Source organism: Artemia franciscana, chromosome 12, assembly GCF_032884065.1.
Source record: "Artemia franciscana chromosome 12, ASM3288406v1, whole genome shotgun sequence".
In the NCBI taxonomy this organism is placed as follows: Eukaryota; Metazoa; Arthropoda; class Branchiopoda; order Anostraca; family Artemiidae; genus Artemia; species Artemia franciscana.
The window spans coordinates 16584986-16607221 of record NC_088874.1 but is presented as its reverse complement, the minus strand read 5'-3'; the positions used below and the strand labels follow the sequence as shown (position 1 = coordinate 16607221).

Here is a 22236-nt window from a genome sequence, read left to right as displayed (position 1 = left end):
ATTAATGACGACCGGGACACTCAAAGAGAAATTACAAACTGGGACACCGGGACACAAGTGACGACCGGGAAACAGGGAATATAAATGACGACCGGGACACAGGGACACATCATTAGAATAATGAGGTATAGATCTGAATACGGATTGTTTTTCCCATGGACAATTATGTGTTGCATGTTCAAGAGTCAGTAAACCTGACAATCTATTTATATGCACAGACAATGGGACAGCGAAGAATGTTGTATATTCGCATGTTTTACGTAGTTAAAAACATATATTTATATCTATCTCTATTCACAGGTGGGACACAGGGACACAACTACAATGGCGCGTAACTAATATGGCGCGTAACGACTTACGCGCGCGGGGGGGCTTGGGGGGGCGCGAAGTGCCAACCCAACAGCTAGTATATATATATATATATATATATATATATATATATATATATATATATATATATATATATATATATATATATATATATATATATATATATATATATATATATATATATATATATCCGTTTTTTTACGTAAATCCATTAATAAAAGGTGCAAATTATTAAATTTTTATTATTCGCCCCCTATTATAATAAATAATAGAATTGTGACAAAGAGTCAAACTTTAGCGTAAAGAGGGAGGGATTGCGGAGGGGACAACCCATTTCATATACGTAGTAATTTTTGTTCGTTTTAAGTTTTAATGTCGCTCCTTACTTTAAGTTAAAATACGAGTTTTTTTATTCAATTTCTGAACGTTCTTGAAATAATGCAAGTTTGATTTTGGCTCTCCGCACATCAATTATTAAAATGAAATTTGTATATTAATTCTTTTTTTGGCTAATTGGCTTTCTCTTAGTTTTGATCAGACGATTTTGAGAAATAAGAGGTGGGGAAGGAGGCCTAGTTGCCCTCCAATTTTTCGGTTACTTAAAAAGGCAACTAGAACTTATAATCTTTAACGAACCTTTTTATTGATAAAAAATATACGTAACTTAAGAATTAACTTGCGTAACAAACTGTTATATTATTATATTTCTATTATGTATACGAGGGGGTTTGTACCCTCGTTAATACCTTGCTCTTTACACTAAATCGTAAGTTTTGTCCCAATTCTTTAAGAATGACCCCTGAATCACAAAGGCCGTAGAATAAATAGTTGAAATTACTAAAAATACTTTAGAATAAAGAGCAAGGTATTTATCTCCTCCTAAATACCTCACTCTTTATGCTAAATTAGTTTTAGAGCCTCTCATATGCGTAATGATCTCTGTTCGTTTTAAGTTTCAATGCTACTCCTTACTTTCAATTGAAGAAATGTTTTCATGTTTATTTTTTCATTGTTATTTTATAATAATGCTAGAAAATCCTGCGCCCTTTTCATTGAATTTTTCTTCCCCCATGACATATACCTCCAAGGAAAGATCCTCCCGCATAGCCCCCTCCCATCAACCCCTAATCCCTAAACCAAGAAGTCCCCCTGAAAACGTCTGTACAATTTCCAATAATCATTACTATATTTAAGCACTGGTCAAAGTTTGTAACCTGCAGCCCCTCCACCAGGGATTGTGGTGGAGTAAGTCATCCCAAAGACATAGTTATCATGGTTTTCGACTATGTGGAGCAAAATGGCTATCTCAAAATTCTGATCCGTTGACTTTGGGAAAAAAATGAGCGTAGGAGGGGGCCTAGGTTTCCTCTAATTTTTTCGATCACTTAAAAAGGGCACTAGAACTTTTCATTTCCGTTAGAACGAGCTCTCTTCCGACATTATAGGACTTTTGTCGATACGATGACCCCTGGGGAAAAGAAAAAAACAAAAAAAACAAACAAACAAATAAACACGCACCCGTGATTTTGTCTTCTGGCAAAAAATGCGAAATTCCACATTTTTGTAGATAGGAGCTTGCAATTTTTGCTATAGGGTTCTCTGATACGCTGAATGCGATGATGTGATTTTCGTTAAGATTCTTTTAGGGGGTGTTTCCCCTTATTTTCCAAAATAAGGCGAATTTTCTTAGGCTCGTAACTCTTAATGACAAACACTAAATTTGATGAAACATATATATTTAGAATCAGCATGAAAATTAAATTCTTTTGGTGTATTTTTTTGCATCAAAATTCCGTTTTTTAGAGTTTCGTTTACTATTGAGCCGGGTTGCTCCTGACTATTGAGCGACAGATCCGCGATCTGTTATTTCACCCTATCTTTATTTTAACGAAGAAAATTTTCCTTTAATATCTAGACGTTAGAAAATTCAATTAGAAAATTCAGTCAGATAAAGCTTATCAGAAGCAACAAGCAATTCTAATAGTATGGTCTGGAGGTGACACTTATGATCTTGCCTTAAGTTTTCAAGAAAGAGTTGGCTGTGACGAGATATGGGAGAAAATTTGTCAGATAATGTGAACATATTGAGTTTTACATCTATTTTATTTAGCAAATTAATATACTAAAATATTTTTAGTATTTTAGTTCGCCTTACAATTTTCAATATATATCCACTATAGGTTTGAATACTTTGAGCCTTCGTTGGGATACAGGGTGTTTAAAAAGTGGGTCGTTAGGTCAAATGAATCAGGTTTCTTTGCATTCTATGATGTTTTCCCAAAAAACGTCCTTGAGTGTGTGGTTAACCACTCTTGATGAGGGACTGAAATTTGGATTGTTATCCCGCCCCCCTTCTTGTGTTGTTACAACTTGTTCTGCATACATAAAGCGACTTAGAAATCTCCTTTGGGTGGAATACGTCTTAATGATCACCCTTAAATTTCACATAAAATGGCAAGAAAATCTGTATATATCTGGAAAGTTAGCATATTATAATAAATAGGCTTGGGATTTTGAAGATCTGACATCTCTTTTGGATTCATTCACCAGTTGTAATTCATTTATTTTTTATCATGCTAGCCAAATGGTTATAATTTGACTATATGACAATTTTTTGTGCTGGTCAACCTAAGCCTGGGGGAAGGGAACAACTGATTTGTGCTGTTTCTCTGTTTATCGGTTTGGTTTGCTTAATTCAATTGTATGGTTTCTATATTTATGTTTCTAGTTGCTTTAGAAGATAACTAACAGTATTTTTAAATGCTATTGAACATGGGATTAATTAAACGGATAAAAAAGAAAGTTATGTCCAAATATATGAATACAAGGCATAACCTGGGTACACATTTTTTTTTTTTGACAAAGAAATGATTTTTTTTCTGTATATAGGGATCAGAAAGCAGACACTAATTAAAAGCAAATTCTAGGTTTTGGAATTTAAAATACAAAAGAATTATGCTTACGTTACAAGACTTAGTCTTATATTTTTATGCATTTTTCATATTTTCAAAGTTTTTTTCAATAGGTATTTCAAGATGTGATTACGTGATATGATTTGGTAAATATTACCATGTCTCATAATGTAGCTGTAATAATTGTTGACACTAGAAGAAATGCCATTAACGAATCGTTCTAAACATTCGTAAGTGGAAAAATAAAAGTGTTTTCAAATGTTTTATGCTTTTTTTAGGGGGGGGGACACCCAGACAAAAAGAATGAAATTCATTCTAAGCAGTTGACTTAAATAAGGTTTGCCATGAAAAGGCTTAATATAGGATCCAGAGCTGTAGCTTTTCTACGTTTCTTATTATGAGTAAAAAAATCTGAAAAGTATGTTCCTTCTCGAAAACTTTGTAGATGCGGGTTTTATACAACTTCGGAGCAGAGTGAATTCTGCAGTGTTTGTTCTCAAAACAATCGGAGGAAGTTGGCTGACGAATATCCCATAGAAAAAGAAAAAGATACTATTGCTATTGAATTTAGTTGTGGCACTACATCAGAAGTACTGCATAGAAGATCTACACTTAGATGTAGAATGTGCAAGAAGAAAATTAAGCTTATCTTCTACGAGGGTAGATACAACAAAGCGTTTTGTTTGCAAAAAAGAGCACGGGAGGATCACCACTGCACTTTTGATATCCTAGGAAAAGGGGCGGAAGAGTTGAGTAAAGAGAACCCTCTTGTTGTTGCTGATACATAGGAACAAATTTAGATAGTTTCAAATTTCAGACAAGCACAAAGAGGAGGGACGGATCTACAGTCTTAACTTTCGAATACTTTTGGGAAATTGTCATCTTTATAAATAATCAACGGCAAAAAAAAAAAAAAAATCAAAATCGTCCCTGATGTAAAGCAGGAACAAGTTCGTTTTACGCAGTTTTGAAGATCCACTGAAAAAACGAACTTATGGTACAATCCTAGTTGAATGTAATGTTTTATATAGGATTTCTAATTCGTGTTTTCTAAAATTAATATGTTAATTTTAGGTAGATGGAACAAGTAGTGGTGACCAAGACGCTATTGAAAATAATGAAGATGAAAGGTTTGATGAGCTTTCAGATCCATCACCTGCATTGGAGCCACCCAATCCAGAAATGAGTGACTTAGACAAACTGAATGAAGCAAGTATTGTGTTTTAATTGTGCTTAAACGTGCTTTGATTTTCACTTTGGAAATCGTCTATTATTTGTAGGATGCACCAGATTGCTTACATAGCGGTTTTGTACAATAGCTAAGTAATGTCCAGATTCTGATGTAAGTTTTAGCTGAAAGTCTTTTCTTTTTTCAAAGCGTTAATGTTTTTCCTCTTACGAAAAGAAAATACAAACAAACGAAAGAGTCACTGGTCCTTAGATAGGTGGTTAATGCTTGGCTTTAAGCTTCTTTAAAGGGTGTGTAAATCGGTCTCAATTGATGAGCCCAGGCTATCTTGCACCAGCTATGGCTAGGCTAATCGCTGATGCCGTAAACCTATGTATATACAAAAGAAAATGACATTCAGAGTAATAGTAATTTTTCGAACACATCCAGTCAAAATTTTGAGACAGCCACTTTTTCAGCATAGTCGAATGGTCCAGCTGCAATGTCTTTTGTAATATTAAGCATATCACCCCATCCCCCTATTATGCAATTGGCCTATTATGCTTTACTGCTAAACTTTGTCATAAATCAAAAGGCATTGTGTTTATGGTTACCAATAAAACACCTCAGCAATATATCGAGAACGACTGGGGGTGTTAAGCTGAAAATTTTGGGGATACTGCTATTACTACTTTTTTTCTTACAATTTAAATGAGCAAAATTAGTGTAAATATACCCAGGTTGTCAAAGAACATAGATAGATTTGCAAATAATATTAAGTTATGTTTTTCAGGTCAACTTCAGAAGGTATGAAATTAATTTAAAAACTACCATTTGTCTCAGGATCAATCAAACAGTTCGTGGTAACGAACTGTAGTAAGGAGCGACCCGGCTCAATAGTAACCAACACTCTAAAAAATTGAATTTTGATATCAATAGCTACATCAAAAGAATCTAATTTTAATGCTGATTTTAAATATATAAGTTTCATCAAGTTTAATCTTACCCATCAAAAGTTACGAGCCTGAGAAAATTTGCCTTATTTAGGAAAATAGGGGGAAACACCCCTTAAAAGTCGTCGGATATTAACGAAAATGACACCATCAGATTCAGCGTAACAGAGAACACTACTGTAGAAGTTTCAAGATCCTATCTACAAAAATGTGGAATTTTGTATTTTTTGCCAGAAGACAAATCACGGGTGCGTGTTTATTTGTTGTTGTTTTTTCCAGGGGTCATCGTATCGACCAAGTGGTCCTAGAATGTCGCAAGAGGGCTCATTCTAACGGAACTGAAAAGTTCTAGTGCCCTTTTTAAGTGACCAAAAAATTGGACGGCATCTAAGCTCCCTCCCACGCTCATTTTTTTCCCAAAGTCAACGGATCAAAATTTTGAGATAGCCATTTTGTTCTTCATAATAACTTCGTCTTTGGGGATGACTTACCCCCCCCCCCCACAATCCCTGGGGGAGGGGCTGCAAGTTACAAACTTTGACCAGTGTTTACATATAGTAATGGTTATTGGGAAGTGTACAGACGTTTTCAGGGGGATTTTATTTTGTTTGGGGGTGGGGCTGAGGAGAGGGGGCTATATTGGAGGATCTTTCCTTGGAGGAATCTGTCATGGGGGAAGAAAAATTCAATGACAAGGGCGCAGGATTCTCTAGCATTACTATAAGAAAACAATGAAAAATAAACATGAAAATGTTTTTTCAAATGAAAGGAAGAAGTAGCATTGAAACTTAAAACGAACAGAGATTATTACGCATATGAGGGGTTCTAAAACTACTTTAGCATAAAGAGCGAGGTATTTAGGAGGAGATAAATACCTTGCTCTTTATGCTAAAGTATTTTTAGTAATTTCAACTATTTATTCTACGGCCTTTCTGATTCAGGGGTCATTCTTAAAGAATTGGGACAAAACTTACGATTTAGTGTAAAGAGCGAGGTATTAACGAGGGTACAAACCCCCTCGTATACATAATAAAATATAAGGTTATGAAAGTTTGTTACGTCAGTTAATTCTTAAGTTACGTATATTTTTTACTAATAAAAATGTTCTTTAAAAATTAAAAGCTCTAGTTGCCTTTTTAAGTAACCGAAGACTTGGAGGGCAACTAGGCCTCCTTCTCCACCCCTTATTTCTCAAAATCGTCTGATCAAAACTAAGAGAAAGCCATTTAGCCAAAAAAGAATTAATATACAAATTTCATTTTAATAATTTATGTGCAGAGAGCCAAAACCAAACATGCATTAATTCAAAAACGTTCAGAAATTAAATTAAAAAAAACTAATTTTTTAGCTGAAAGTAAGGAGCGACATTAAAACTTAAAACGAACAGAAATTACTCCGTATATGAAATGAGTTGTCCCCTCCGCAATCCCTCGCTCTTTACGCTAAAGTTTGACTCTTTGCCACAATTCTACTTTTTAAACCAATTAAAAGCTTTAGCGTAAAGAGCGAGGGATTGCGGAGGGGACAACTTATTTCATATACGGAGTAATTTCTGTTCGTTTTAAGTTTTAATGTCGCTCCTTACTTTCAGCTAAAAAAATTAGTTTTTTTTTATTTTATCAATAAATAAATGTCACATTTAACTGTCAAAATTTAAATATTCTACCTGGTAATGGCAATCGCTTGATCCTCTCAGTTAGTTGTTTTATTTCCAAAGTCATTAATAGAGGGTTCGGAACGATTTGTGGGTTGATTTTCCAAAAACTTGCAGTTTGTAAATGGTGCTTTGTTGATACCAATGCAATAAGCTGTAACGAAAGCTGACTGATGTAGAGTGGATGTAGCTGGTAACAAAACTCTTAAAGAACTTGTACTTGTGTTTCGAAATTTAATGTATGTCTAACAATGTATTTAGATTCGTTGGAATCTGTTATTTTACCCCATCTTTATTTTCCGAAGAAAATTATTCTTTAATATTTAGACATTAGAAAATTCAATTAGAAAATTAAATTACAATTCTCAATATTGTAGACTATAGGTTTAAACACTTGGTTTAACCACTTTGAACCTTCATTGGGATCCTTACCTTAGACCTTAGTTCCTCCTGTGCCGCCAGAGGCACCCAGGGCATCCAAAAAGAGCCGCCAGTCGTCCCTCATATGTGCTGCTGCCCAGACGTCTTCCCACTGGGGTTGGACTATCGCATTGATGTGTTTTAGGTCCCGCTGGTACGTACGACGAAGTGTATTCTTCGGCTTCCCTCTTCTTCGGGTTCCCTCTGGTTGCCACTCCAGTACAGTTCTGGGGAGTCTATCTCCCGTCATACGGATAACATGCCCCAGGTAGGGCATGTATCCCTTCATTGGGATACAGGGTGTTTAAAAAGTGGGTCGTTAGGTCAAATGAATCAGGTTTCTTTGCATTCTATGATGTTTTCCCAAAAAACGTCCTTGAGTGTGTGGTTAACCACTCTTGATGAGGGACTGAAATTTGGATTGCTATCCCTCCCCCCTTCTTGTGTTGTTACAACTTGTTCTGCATCCATAAAGCGACTTAGAAATCTCCTTTGGGTGGAAGACGTCTTAATGATCACCCTTAAATTTCACATAAAGTGGCAAGAAAATCTGTATATTTCTGGAAAGTTAGCATATAAACAGGCTTGGGATTTTGAAGATCTGACATCTCTTTTGGATTCATTCACCAGTTGTAATTCATTTATTTTTTAGCATGCTAGCCAAATGGCTATAATTTGACTATATGACAATTTTTTTGTGCTCGTCAACCTAAGCCTGGGGAAACGGGACAAACTGATCTGTGCTGTTTCTCTGTTCATCGGTTTGGTTTGCTTAATTTATGTTTCTAGTTGCTTTCGAAGATAACTGTATTTTTAAATGCTATTGAGCATAGGATTAATTAAACGGATAAAAAAGGAAGTTATGTCCAAATATGTGGATACAAGGCAAAACCTGGGTACATATATATATATTTTTTTTGACAAAGAAATGATTTTTTTTTTCTGTATATAGGGATCAGAAAGCAGACACTAATTAAAAGCAAAATCTAGGTTTTGAAATTTAAAATACAAAGAGTTATGCTTACGTTACAAGACTTAGTCTTATATTTTTATGCATTTTTCATATTTTTAAAGTGTTTTTCAATAGGTATTTCAAAATGCTATTACGTGATATGATTTGGTAAATATTACCGTGTTTCATAATGTAGCTGTAATAATTGTTGACACTAGAAGAAATGCCATTAATGAATCGTTCTAAACATTCGTAAGTGGAAAAATAAAAGTGTTTACAAATGTTTTATGCTTTTTTTTGGGGGGGGACACCCTGACAAAAATAATGAAAGTTATTCTAAGCAGTTGACTTAAATAGGGTTTGCCATGAAAAGGCTTATTGTTGGATCCAGAGCTGTAGCTTTTCTACGTTTCTTATTACGAGTAAAAAAATCTGAAAAGTATGTTCCTTCTCGAAAACTTTGTAGATGCAGGTTTTATACAACTTCGGAGCAGAGTGAATTCTGCAGTGTTTGTTCTCGAAACAATCGGAGGAAGTTGGCTGACGAATATCCCATAGAAAAAGAAAAAGATGCTATTGCTATTGAATTTAGTTGTGGCACTACATCAGAAGTACTGCAGAGAAGATCTACAGTTAGATGTAGAATGTGCAAGAAGAAAATTAAGCTTATCTTCTGCGAGTGTAGATACAACAAAGCATTTTGTTTGCAAAACAGAGCACGGGAGGATCACCACTGCACTTTTGATGTCCTAGGAAAAGGGGCTGAAGAGTTGAGTAAAGAGATCCCTCTTGCTCTTGCTGATAGAGTGGAATTATTTACTATTTTGTTATTCATTATTTTCCATTTCATTATCTTGGTTCTTAAATTTTTTAAACAAGGGGCTTCTTACGGGGATTACACCAGTCTCTGGGGGCAGAAACATTGTCAAAAGTATTATTTGGGAGTGAGAAAAAAAAGTACCCCCCCCCATGTTAAATTAGTGACTTTTCTTGTTTGACAAGCCCATACATTTTCGAAATTATAATAATTCAAGCTATATTAGTAATTAGAGAACTCCTAAATACCCTCCCTTCCTCAACCTGTGGATCAGAGTTCTCTAACACTTTGATTTTACTTTTAATATATTTTGATGTATTTTAATATATTTAATATATTTTGATTTTGAATTTTAACGTATGATTTGAGAGCAAAAGTAGAACTCTTACCTTCCAAACCCCCTGCCCCAGGCTTCTATTCCACTTCCAAGGATTTAGCAGAGAGGAAGTCCTTTAATATTTAGACACAAGAAAATTCAACCAGATACAGCTTATCAAAAGCAACAAGAAACTCTAATAGTATGGTCTGAAGGTGACAATTACGATCTTGCACCTATTCCGGCTTCTATTCAGGCTTCTATTCCACTTCTATTGATTTAGCGGAGAGGAAGTAGAATTGTGCCTCGTTTGAACTGGAATCATGCTTTGACTTGAAATCTATGGGATCACACTTCTAAGCCTCAACCATAATCCCTCAAAAATCCCCCCACTGCCAACTTTTAGTGCAATGGTAAGCACAAGGTGACTTCTTTGGAAGAACAAAGTGGCTTTATCCGATCTCCAACATCACCAACTCCATCAAAACTTTATTAGAAAGGTATACCTGTTTTTTTGCTACTATAAGCATGAAATTTATGGGTCAATTGAGTTGGATCTATGGAAAAGAAGGATATTTATTTTCAGAGTCGTGCACTCCTTCTGCACTAAAAGGAGGGACTTTTGGAAGATTCTAAGCTAATGTATTTTCTATAATAAATATCTGTTAAAATTTTAGCTGGAATTTGGTTAAAATATTGCAAATATCAAAGAGACTTCCCCAGAGAACTAACCTCCGGCTTTTTCTTTTGTCTAGAGGTTAGCCTATTCCGAAGCTTGAAAAGTCTGTGATTCGACTGACGATAAAAATGTGAACTCTGCTGCTAATTTCAGTGGTCAATAATTTCCTTCAATGATTTATTTGCATTTCAGACCACTATGTCTAACGGTGCTGGTCACTTTGTACAACCGCCTACTTTTGGAGCAAGGAATAATGCCCTTCGTATCCTCATCCACGAGTTATTGAGAGGAGATCCTGATGCTCTGAGGGTAAATTTCTTATTGATTATTTTCCTTTTATTTTCTTTTAATTATTTATGTATTTTTTCTTTACCTTTCAATTTTATTTTTAGTCTAAATTTTCTTTTCATTATTTTTCCATCATAATCTTTCTTTCAATCTTTTGTCCTTTCTTCCCATAGTATCTTTTCTATGGGAATTAAATCATAGTATCTTTTCACTATAAATTATCTTTTCATTGTTTTATTATTCACTATTTACTATTTTGTTATTCATTATTTTCCATTTCACTATCTCGGTTCTTAAATTTTTTAAACAAGGGGCTTCTAACTAGGAATACACTAGTCCCTGGGGGCAGAAAAATTGCAAAAAGTAATATTTGGGAGCGAGAAAAAAAGTGCCCCCCATGCTAAAATAGTGACTTTCCTTGTTTTACAAGTCCATATATTTTCAAAATTATAATAATTCAAGCCATATTAGTAATTAGAGAACTATATTAGAGAACATTAATCGAAATTATAATAATTCAAGCTATATTAGTAATTATAACACCCCTTGTTACCCTCCCTTCTTCAACCTTTGGAACAGAGTTCTCTAATACTTTGATTTTACTTTTAATAAATTTTGATATATTTTAATATATTTTAATATAATTAATATATTTTGATTTTGAATTTTACTGTATAATTTGAGAGCAAAAGTAGAACTCTGATCTTCCAAAACCCCCTGCCCCAGGCTTCTATTCCACTTGCAATGTTTAAGCTGAGAGGAAGCTGAATCGTGCTTCGTTTGAATTTGGACTAAGAAAACTAAAAGGAGGGATTTTAGAAAGATTTAGAGCCAATGTATTTTCTACACAGTATATCTGTTTAAATTTTAGCTGGAATTTTGTTTAAAAAATTGCAAATATCATGGAGACTTCCCCAGAGAACTACCCTCCGGCTTTGTTTTTGTCTAGAAGTTAGCCTATTCCAAAGTTTGAAAAAGTTTGAAAACTGAAAACTTCAACTGACGATAAAGCTGTGAACTCTGCTACCAATTTCAGTGATCCCAGAATATCGTTTCAGGCTTCATTCAAACAGAAATTAAAAGTTCTATTCCCATATTTCAGTGAACAAAAAATTGGAGGACAACTAGTTTTCCTTCCTCACCCCTAGTTACCCTTCCTTCCTTAACCTGTAGAATAGAATTCTCAAATACGCTGAATATGATGATGTGCTTTTCATTAAAATTTGTTGACTTTCGGGGATATTTCCCGCTTCTTTTTTTTTTGAAAATAAGTAATTTTTTTCAGGCTCGTAACCATTGAAAGTTAAGACTAAAGTTAATGAAACTTATCTATTTAAAATCAGCAAAAAAACCTGATTGTTTTGATTTAACTTTCGGTATCAATTTTTTTTTTTAGTATCGTTTACTGTTGAGCTGGGTCGCCCCTTACTTACAGTTCGGTATAAAGAACTTTCTGATATTTTGGAAATCCTGAAAATTTGAATGCAACGTAAACACATTTGAAAATTCTATAAGCTTTGAGTTAGATTTGCAATTTTTTAGAAGAATGGAAGATATAGGCCTTAGGTTTCTTTGCTTTTAGATTTTTTTTTCTCTTCTTTTTAAAGGTAAAAAAATGACACTATATAGTTGAATATTGTGTCTTCATTTTGGTAAAAATAATTTAAATTATGTGGATAATACTTTGAACATATATTTTGAAATCAAGGGCGTATCCAGGAAATAAGGATTTACCAGGTATGAATATCTGGTGGATTTTTCGTATTGCTCTTAAAAACATAACGACAAAACACTTAAACGAATTTTGCAGCGTTAAAAATGTAAATAAATTATAATCCCCCGCTCGGACCGAAATCCTGCAAATCTCTTTGTCTTAGATATTATTTATATCAATCTTAGCTACTTTTCCCTACCTACTGTGAGGTAAATACTCCTCTCTCCCTAAATGATACTTGAAGATTCTGCCTTATTTTCAAAAACACTTGAAGATTCTGCCTTATTTTCAAAAACATTGGACAAAGAGTACAACTTGCACTCTTTTGTCTGGTAATGATCTAATCTGTAATAACAATTGAAGGGGGTCCCTCCTATTTTTTATGTCCCTCCCTAGATTCTGGAGAAAACTCTTCGGGGATATTTTCATTCAAATTTTTTTATTTTGTATTTAATTGAAAAACAATAATAACCCCTCCCTCAGACATTGAAAAATGCCCCCGCTCCAAATTTTTGTGACTTTACTCCACTGGGTGTAATGACAATAATACAGAAAGAATCTGCAAAATTTCATATTATATGAAATTCAAACTTTGCTTATCTGGAAACCAAATTACAGGCTTAGTCTGTTTAACAATATAAACCCTTATCTATTACAATTAACATTTTTAGCTTATAGAGCTCAGAGGCACAACTATTAGGCATAAATGTTTCATATTTCAAATTTTTATAAGTAACAAAAAACAAAACAACAGTCTTTTCAGGAAGGCAGAAAAACTGTTGGGCAGCCATAACAGAACATTAGCTGACAAAGGACTAAACATTTGTTTCACTAACACCGGGTTTTTTTAAACTAGTAATTCAAATAGAATATCAAATAAATAACAAAGAACTGCTATATTTAAGTGAAACTAACTCTATCTACAGCTAACTAACGTGCCCAATAGAATTGCTAAATTATTGTGCCCATGCCCACACCGTAGAGATGAAATTGTACCCTTTCACTTAAAGGGGGGGGGGGTCATGTTCACCCTTTTAACCGCAAAAGTCAACTCGATAAAGCATTTTTAGATTTTTCATCAGAAAAACCATTCATTCTCCTAGTCTGCTAACTTTTTGAAACAAACAACAAAGGAAAACATCTAGTTAATCTTCTCTCCTCTCTCTCTCTCTCTCTCTCTCTCTCTCTCTCTCTCTCTCTCTCTCTCTCTCTCTCTCTCTCTCTCTCTCTCTCTCTCTCTCTCTCTCTCTATTATTTCTTTTGTTTTGTATAACGCCATGCTCCTTTCGATATTTTGTCAGGTATGTTGCTTATTTGCGTAATGACTACACTAATTTCATCTTTTCGAAATCATAGTAATTCAAGCTATATTAGTAATTGTCATAAAAGTAATTAAATGTAAATATGATTATATAGGCATCCCTGTATCATTAGCAATTAGACTCTATACTGTGTAGCTTAGATTATTCTGTATTAGTTTGGTATTGTGTCAAATAATAGTGAATTCTGTCTCACTTAAACTTTTTTTTTTGTATATTTTTATTTCTTAATATTATATGTTAGAATTTAAGGCGTATTCTGCCGCTCAATTTTCAAACAAACAATATAAAATAAGAGACTTTTTAATTTAGCATAATTGTCTGAAATGTTTTTGTTTTCAATTTATCAAGTAACATCCTTACAGTAAATATATATATATATATATTAGGTTTTTGATTAGAATTGGATACAAATTTTATTATAGTTACCTTTAAAGAAGTTACAACCCTTTCCTTTTCTAATTTCTAATTCCCTTACTGCGTTCTTCCAAATGATTTCCCTTTATTAAAAAGGTGACTAAATTTTTAGCTTTTATTTGTTTTTTTTCTAATATTTTCTATGAAAAAAATTTTCGATTTAATTCTATATTTTTTATTTTTTGCTTCTATCAACATAATAATTTTCTATCTATTTCAATATTCACAAGCTTTTATCTGATTTTTATTTATATCAGGCCTTATCCTTGTAATAATTCTACGATTAATGTAAGAACAGGCCCATATGTTTTGGTGGATTCGTGTGGATTTTTAAGAATGTCTAGGAAGTCGAGCTGGTTCGTGGTTAGTCTGATATTAGTTGTGCCTAGACAGAAATCTCCAGCCTCCTCCCCCCCACACTCCTTTACAATGTTAAGGAGATGCACATATACCTATATTTTAGTGTAAAGCTACGTCAAATAGAACCAACGATCGTGGGGTAAGCTCCAAAATTATCTTGTAAACTATTGCTCTTAAAGATATTTAGATTTAGAATAAAAACTCGGTTGTATAATTTAATGATTGATAATTACAAATGTAGAGCTAGGTCCAGCATTGTTTTATTTTTTTTGTAGAGAATCTAAAGTCGGCATTTCCGTATTAGTTTATATGATTTTTGAAGATAAATTATCAGCTTCTTCAACAATTCGAAAGAAGCATCTAAATGTAAAATGCGTCTTTCAAATAATGGAGAGGTTAGGCTCAAACCACTTAAACGTTGCTCACAAGGTAAGCATTTCAGATAAGAAACACATTTAAACATCTTCTTTTCACTTTTAGTAATTTGCAGTCTTTTGTGAGAGCTTGCTCTGAGGTGATGTTATCTTTATGCTTCTGATGGAGGAGGGTTAATTTTAGACTGTAAAATTAACTTCTTGCGTAGAATTCCCTCAAATTTTATTGGGCACGCTTTGGCTGGTTTTCGTATATTGCCGTAAGAAAGTAATTAATGTCAAAAGTAAAACCATTGATCTGATCAAATATCCAGGATTTTGTCAAAACCTGATGGATTATAAGCCTCAGTCATCAATTGAATTACAGGTACATAAAATAACCTAATCTAGCCTTACCTTTCTATACATCATTGGATGGCTCTTAGACATGCAGAACGGTCAAAATATTGCTATATCGGTAAATTGAATTTAATGAACCGAATTATGTTGTAAGATATACCAATTTTTATGTCTCAATTTACAGATAAATAAAAAAAACTGATTTTTTTTAAAAAATGGAAGTAAGGAGTGACATTAAAACTTAAAACGAACAGAAATTAGTCCGTATATGAAAGGAACAGTCCCCTCTTCAATGCCTAGCTCTTTACGCTGAAATTTGACAATTGTCATAACTCTAATTTTTAAAAGAATAAAAAATTAAAGCGTAAATAGAGAGGCCTTGAGGAGCTGCCCCTCTATGAGAGGGCTGCCCCTCTAATATCTGGAATAATTTATGATCTTAATAATTTATAAGTTTCAATTTTGCGTCGTGCAATCAGTTATTTCTTCTCTTTTTTTATTTATGGACGTTTTTTAACTAATGCAGGTTTGAATTCGGCTCACCTCGTCCATTTTTGACAAGTTTTGGGCTATAATTTGAAACTCTATAAGTTTAATTATGCAACAAATATTAATAGGAGTTACCATTTACTCGATCGGCTTCAAATGGTGATTCTTCCTCCCTTGGTATTTTTTTTAAACTTGTTTTGAAATTTTCGGTTACTGTGTGGTGGAGTTCGTTCTTTACGAAAGTTGTTAGGTTCCATTCAATAATTTATTTGCATTTCAGACTCATACGCCTAACGGTGCTGGTCACTTTGTACAACCGCCTTCTTTTGGAGCCAGGAATAATGCCCTTCGTATCGTCATCCAAGAGCTATTGAGAGGAGATCCTGATGCTCTGAGGGTAAATCTCCTATTAAATATTTTCCATTCACCTTCTTTTAAACGTTTATCAATTCTTACTTTACCTTTTAATTTTCTTTTTATTTTAAGTTTTCTTTTCATTATTTTCCCATCATAATCTTTCTTTGAATCTTTTGTCTTTTCTTCCATAATCATATTATTTTTTCACTATGAATTACCTTTTTATTGTTTTATTATTCACTACTTACTATTTTGTTATTCATTATTTTCCATTTCATTATCACAAAGGGCTTCTAACTGGAAGTACCCCTGTCTCTGGGTGCAGAAGAATTAGTAGTTAAAGAACTATATTAGAGAACGTTATACGCAATTATAATAATTCACGCAATATTAGTAATTAGAGAATCCCTAGTTACTCTCCCTACCTCAACCTGTGGAACAGAGTTCTCTAATACTTTGATTTTAGTTTTAATATATTTGATATATTTTATTATATTTAATATATTTTAATTTTGAATTTTAACGTATGATTTGGGAGAAAAAGTAGAACTCTGACCTTCCCAAACCCTCTGCCCCAGGCTTCTATTCCACTTCTAATGTTTTAGCGAATAGTTCCAAAACCCTCTGCCCCAGGCTTCTATTCCACTTCCAATCTTTTAGCGGAGAGGAAGTCGAATTGTGCCTCGTTTGAACTGGATCCGTACTTTGACTTGAAATCTATGGGATCACACTTCTAAACCTAACCCATAATCCCTCAAAAATCCCCCCATTGCCAACTTTTAGTGCAATAGTAAGCAAAAGTTGACTTCTTTGGAAAACAAAGTGGGTCTTTCAGATCTCCAACACCACCAACACCATCAAAATTTGATTAGAAAGGTACACCTGTTTTTTCTTTTAACTACAAGCATGAAATTTATGGGTCAATTGACTTGGATCTATGGAAAAGAAGGAAATTTATTTTTTGAGTCGTGTACCCCTTCTCCAACTTGGACCAAGAAAACTAAAAGGAGGGTTTTTGGAAGATTTAGAGCCCACGTATTTTCTATACAAAATATCTGTTTAAATTTTAGCTAGAATTTGGATTACATATTCCAAATATCAAGGAGACATCCCAAGAGAATTACCCTCCGGCTTATTCTTGTGTAGAAGTTAGCCTATTCTGTAGCCTATTCTCATATCCGGAAAAATTTATGATCTTTAAGTTTAAATTTCGCTTCTTCCTATCAGTTATTTCTTCTCTTTTTTTAATTTCTGAGTGTTTTTTTTACTAATGCAGGTTTGAATTTGGCTCGCCTCGTCTATTTTTGAAGAATCGCCGAGTTATTCTTGCTCACTTGGTAGTTTTATTTTTTCAAAGCTTGTTTTGAAATTTCCGGTTACTGTGTCGCGGGGTTTGTTCTTTACGAACTCTAACCAGTTCTTTAACTCGTTCTTTACGAGTTATTTAAGTTTTAATTTGGCTTCTTGCTGTCAGTTATTTCTTCTCTTTTTTTAATTTCTAAATGTTTTTTAACTAATGCAGGTTTGAATTTGGCTCACCTGGTCTATTTTTGACGAGTTTTGGGCTATAATTCGAAACTCTATAAATTTACTTATGCAATAAATATTAATAATAGTTGCCATTTACTCAATCGGCTTCAAATGGTGATTCTTCCTTATTTGGTGTTTTTTTTTCAACTTATTTGAAATTTTCGGTTACCATGTGGTGGAGTTCGTTTTTTTACTAAGGTTATTAGGTTCCATCCAATGATGTATTTGCATTTCAGACTAATATGTCTAACAGTGCTGGTCACTTGGTACAACCGCCTTCTTTTGAAGCCAGAAATAATGCCCTTCGTATCTTCATCCACAAGCTATTGGGAGGAGATACTGATTTTCCGAGGGTAAATTTTCTATTAATTATCTTCCTTTCATTTTCTTTTAATCTTTTATCTACTCTGTCATTATCTTTCAATTATCTTTTTATTCTAAAGTTTCTTTTCATTATTTTCCCATCATAATCTTTCTTTCAATGTTTTGTCTTTTCTTCCATAATCATATCATTTTTTCGCTATGAATATATTTTATATTCTAATATATTTAATATATTTTGATTTTGAAGTTTAATGTATGATTTGAGAGCAAAAGTAGAATTCTGACCTTCTCAAAACCCCCTGCCTCAGGCTTCTATTACATTTCCAATGTTTTAGCGGAGAGGAAGTCGAATTGTGTCTCGTTTGAACTGGAACCATACTTTGACTTGATATATATGGGATCATGCTTCTAAACCTCACCCATAATCCCTCAAAAATCCCCCCCCCCCTCACTGCCAACTTTTAGTGCAAAAGTAAGCACAAGGTGACTTTTTGAAACAACAAAGTGGGTTTGTAGGATCTCCAACACCACCTACACCGTCAAAATGGAATCTCCAGCCCCCCCATACTCCTTCACGTTGCTAAGGAGATGCACATATATCTATGTTTTAGTGTCAAGCAACGTCAAATAGAACCAATGATCGAGGGGTAATCTCCAAAATTATCTTGTAAACTGTTTATTTCAAATTTTGTAAAAAATATATTGTAAACTTTTTATTTGAAATTGTAAACTTTTTATGTAAAAATTATCTTTTAAAATATCTTCAAGATATTTAGATTTAGAATAAAAACTCGGTTGTATAATTTAACGATTGATAATCACGAATGCAGAGCTTGGTCTAGCATCGTTTTTTTTTTTTTTTTCGTAGAGAATCTAAACCCGGCATTTCCGTATTAATTCATATAATTTTTGAAGATAAATTATCAGCTTCTTCAAAAATTTAAAAGAAGCAACTAAATCTAAACTGTCACTTTTAAATTATGAAGCAGGTGGGCTCAAACCACTTAAACTACGCTCACAAGGTAAGTATTTCAGATAAGAAACAAATTTGAACATCTTTTTTCACTTTTAGTAATTTGCAGTCTTTTGTGAGAGCTTACTTTGAGGTGATGTTATCCTTAATTTCTGATGGAGGAGACTTAATTTTAGACTTCGGAATTAACTTTTTGGGTGGAATTTCCTCAAATTTAATTGGGCACGCTTTGGCTGGTATTCATATATTGTCATAAGAAAGTAAGTAATGTCAAAAGTAAAACCATTTATCTGATCAAATATTCAGGGTTTTTATCGAAACCCGATGGAATATAAGACTTAATCATCTAGGCTTACCTTTCTTATACATCATTAGATGGCTCTAAGACAAGCAGAATCGTCAAAATATTGCTATATCGGTAAATTGAATTTATTGAACCGAATCATGTTGTAAGATATGCCAAACTTTATGCTTCAATTTACAATTGAATAAAAAAACGAGTTTTTTTTTACTGGAAGTAAGGGGTGACATTAAAACTTAAAACTAACAGAAATTAGTCCATATATGAAAGGGCTTGTCCCCTCTCCAACGCGTAGCTCTTTACGCTAAAATTTGACTCGTTGTCACCACTCTAATTTTTAAAAGAATACAAAAATTAAAGCGTAAATAGAGAGCCCTTGAGGAGAGGGCAGCCCCTCTCATATCCGGAATAATTTATGATCTTTAAGTTTAAATGCCGCTTCTTGCTATCAGTTATTTCTTCTCTTTTTTTTAATTTTTGAACGTTTTTTAACTAATGCAGGTTTGATTTTGGCTCACTTCGTCTATTTTTGAAGAACTACCAAGTGGTTCTTCCTCACTTGGTAGTTTTTTTTTCAAAACCTGTTTTGAAATTTTCGTTTACTATGTGGCGGAGTTCGTTCCTTACGAAAGTTATTAGGTTCCACTCAATGATTTATTTGCATTTCAGAATAATATGTCTAACGGTTTTTTTGGACCCGGGAATAATGCCCTTCGTATCCTCATCGACGAGCTATTGAGAGGAGATGCAGATTCTCTAAGGGTAAATTTCCTATTGATTATTTTCCTTTCGTTTTCAATTAAACTTTTATCTATTCTTTCTTTACCTTTCAATTTCTTTTTATTTTAAATTTTCTTTTCATTATTTTCCCATCATAATCTTTCTCTCAATCTTTTGTCTTTTCTTCCATAATCCTATTATCTTTTCACTATGAATTACCTTTTCATTGTTCTATTATTGACTATTTACTATTTTGTTATTCATTATTTTCCATTTTATTATCTTGGTTCTTAAATTTTTTAAACATGGGGCTTCTACCTGGGAGTACACCTGTCTCTGGGAGCAGAAGCATTGCCAGAAGCAACATTTTGAAGTGAGAAAAAAAGTGCCCCCTTGCTAAAATAGTGACTTCTCTTGTTTTACAAGCCCATATATTTTCGAAATTATAATAATTCAAGCTATATTAGTAATTAAAGAACTATATTAGAGAACATTATTCGAAATTATAATAATTCAAGCTATATTAGTAATTACAAAATCCTCTAGTTACCCTCCCTTCCTCAACCTGTGGAACAGAGTTCTCTAATACTTTGATTTTACTTTTATTACTTTTTGATATATTTTAATCTTTGAATAAGTGAATGAGGACTTGAAGATTCTGTCTTATTTTCAAAATCATTAGACAAAGAGTACAACTTGCACTCTTTTGTTTCCAATGATCTAATCTGTGTTATCAATTGAAGGGGGGAGAATATTTTGTTGGTATTTTGGTTAGGTTGGGTATTTAATATAATACGTTCTGTGCGACCCCCTTACTATAATTCTTTGTTGTAATTTTCTTAATTTTGTTACTAAAATATTGTATTTTTATAATAAATGTTTTATTTTATTAGCATTCACCAAACTTCACTTCTCGATTGTGTACTATATAATACAAAAGTAGCAGTTTTTGCTTCCACGGTGTCTTTTAACGACTTCAATTAGTCCGAACGACTTGGACACTACAAAAAATGTTTAATAACAGAACAAAAACTGAAGCAGATTCTCTGTTTTCATACAAACAGCTGTTCAAACTGTTCAAGCTGTTACAACTGAAAACCAGTTGTATTGCTAAGAAAATTGTTTTTATTCCAACAACCAGGTATCTAACAGCCAGTGGTATCAGCAATTATATCTTGAAATGATTCTGACCTTCTATTTCAGGGAAGATACAACCGTTTCAGAAGATGAGGTCCCAACACCGGCAAGAAAAAGACCTGGACCTTTGCTTAAACGAGTTTTAAGGAGAGGGAGAAAATGAATTGGAATTTTGTGTTTAATTTCTCTTCTTTTATTATTTCTTATATTATTATATCATATCATTATATTATATTTCTTATATTATTCTCTTCTTATATTATTTTAGCGAAACATTATTTGGCTTCTTTAGGTATGCAAAGAAATTTAATACAGGCATTTAAAAAGCATTCTGTAGTCTTCAATTCAGAGTTGGTTAAACTATGCACAAAGTCACTGTGGCAAGGTTTTCTAAGGAATTAGGGGATTTTTTTCCCTCTGCAAGTCCAAAAAGCCTAAGCTTTGCTAAAGAAGATAGGAAATTTTACCTGAGAGCTATAGATAGATAGATGGATCTAATTATGAATATGATTTTTGAAAAAGAGAAGTACTTAGTCATTTTAGGAAATCCCCAATTAAACCACTGCAAAAGAAAGGTGAAGTGAGTGTGGCAATATCGAGGCATTAACCTCAAGCAAAGAGCCGAATAATCCTCTTTAACTCTGCAACTCTGGAACTGCAACTCCTCTTTATCTCTGGGTCGTAATACTTTTTATTTTCTTTTAATTAGATCGTAACTTCAGGGAAAAATCTGTATTTTTCAAAGGGTGGATGTATGGAACCCACGGTGACGCTATGACATGAAGAAGAGAATTGTTGATGACATGCCAGGAGATAGAAATCTTATAAAAGTTAAGGTTCTGTAAAAAAAAACAAATAAGAAAGAGTTGAAGTCACTCTAAAATTCCTCAATTTAATTGATACACATAATTACCTCCCTCTGACTTAAAAACAAACAAAAATAGAATTGTCATACTTTTGTACTTCTTAAATTATTTCAGATAAGAGTCTTAGGGAACCTGCTTTATTGTTACTGAATTATGCAATAGCGTAAATAAGGTGAACATATTGACTGAAGAAAAATCAGTAAACGAAGTTAATGTTTCTCGAGTTATACTCAACTATGGTGAAGTTCAATATGGATGTACTGTCCAAAGACATTAGCATTGACTTTGACCTGCCTCTGCAATAATTATACTTAAGTTTCAAGGCCAAGATTTGAATTTATTGACGTCGACCTCCGTCCTCCTGTCTTAGCCATGGCATGTTTTACGTGGTATTATCATAGGTAACGGAATAGCACTGTCTTAGTAGAGAATCTCATGTTAGAAGACAACTTAGCTTGAAAGTTCTGCTACCCGTTCTTAAAAAAAGAACGACGAGCATAAAATTCTGCATGGAAGGTAGTCTTAAC

At 33.4% G+C, this 22236-nt stretch overlaps 1 protein-coding gene across 3 annotated transcripts in view; it reads left to right on the top strand.

The window, feature by feature from the left end:
- Window positions 1-21089, top strand: part of LOC136033761 (myosin heavy chain, non-muscle-like) — a 79459-nt gene extending 58370 nt beyond the window's left edge. Inside the window, exons 8-12 of one of the 3 annotated variants that reach the window (XM_065714656.1) lie at window positions 4317-4451; window positions 10394-10510; window positions 15782-15898; window positions 19656-19748; window positions 20910-21089. In XM_065714656.1, coding sequence (XP_065570728.1) covers window positions 4317-4451; window positions 10394-10510; window positions 15782-15898; window positions 19656-19748; window positions 20910-20936 — 489 coding nt within the window. In that variant the 3' untranslated portion in view covers window positions 20937-21089. Of the gene's footprint in view, window positions 1-4316; window positions 4452-10393; window positions 10511-15781; window positions 15899-17624; window positions 17874-19655; window positions 19749-20909 lie in introns of those variants that run through there. The other 2 variants (XM_065714655.1, XM_065714657.1) reach the window with 2 other exon arrangements.
- The last annotated feature ends 1147 nt before the right edge of the window (window positions 21090-22236 follow it).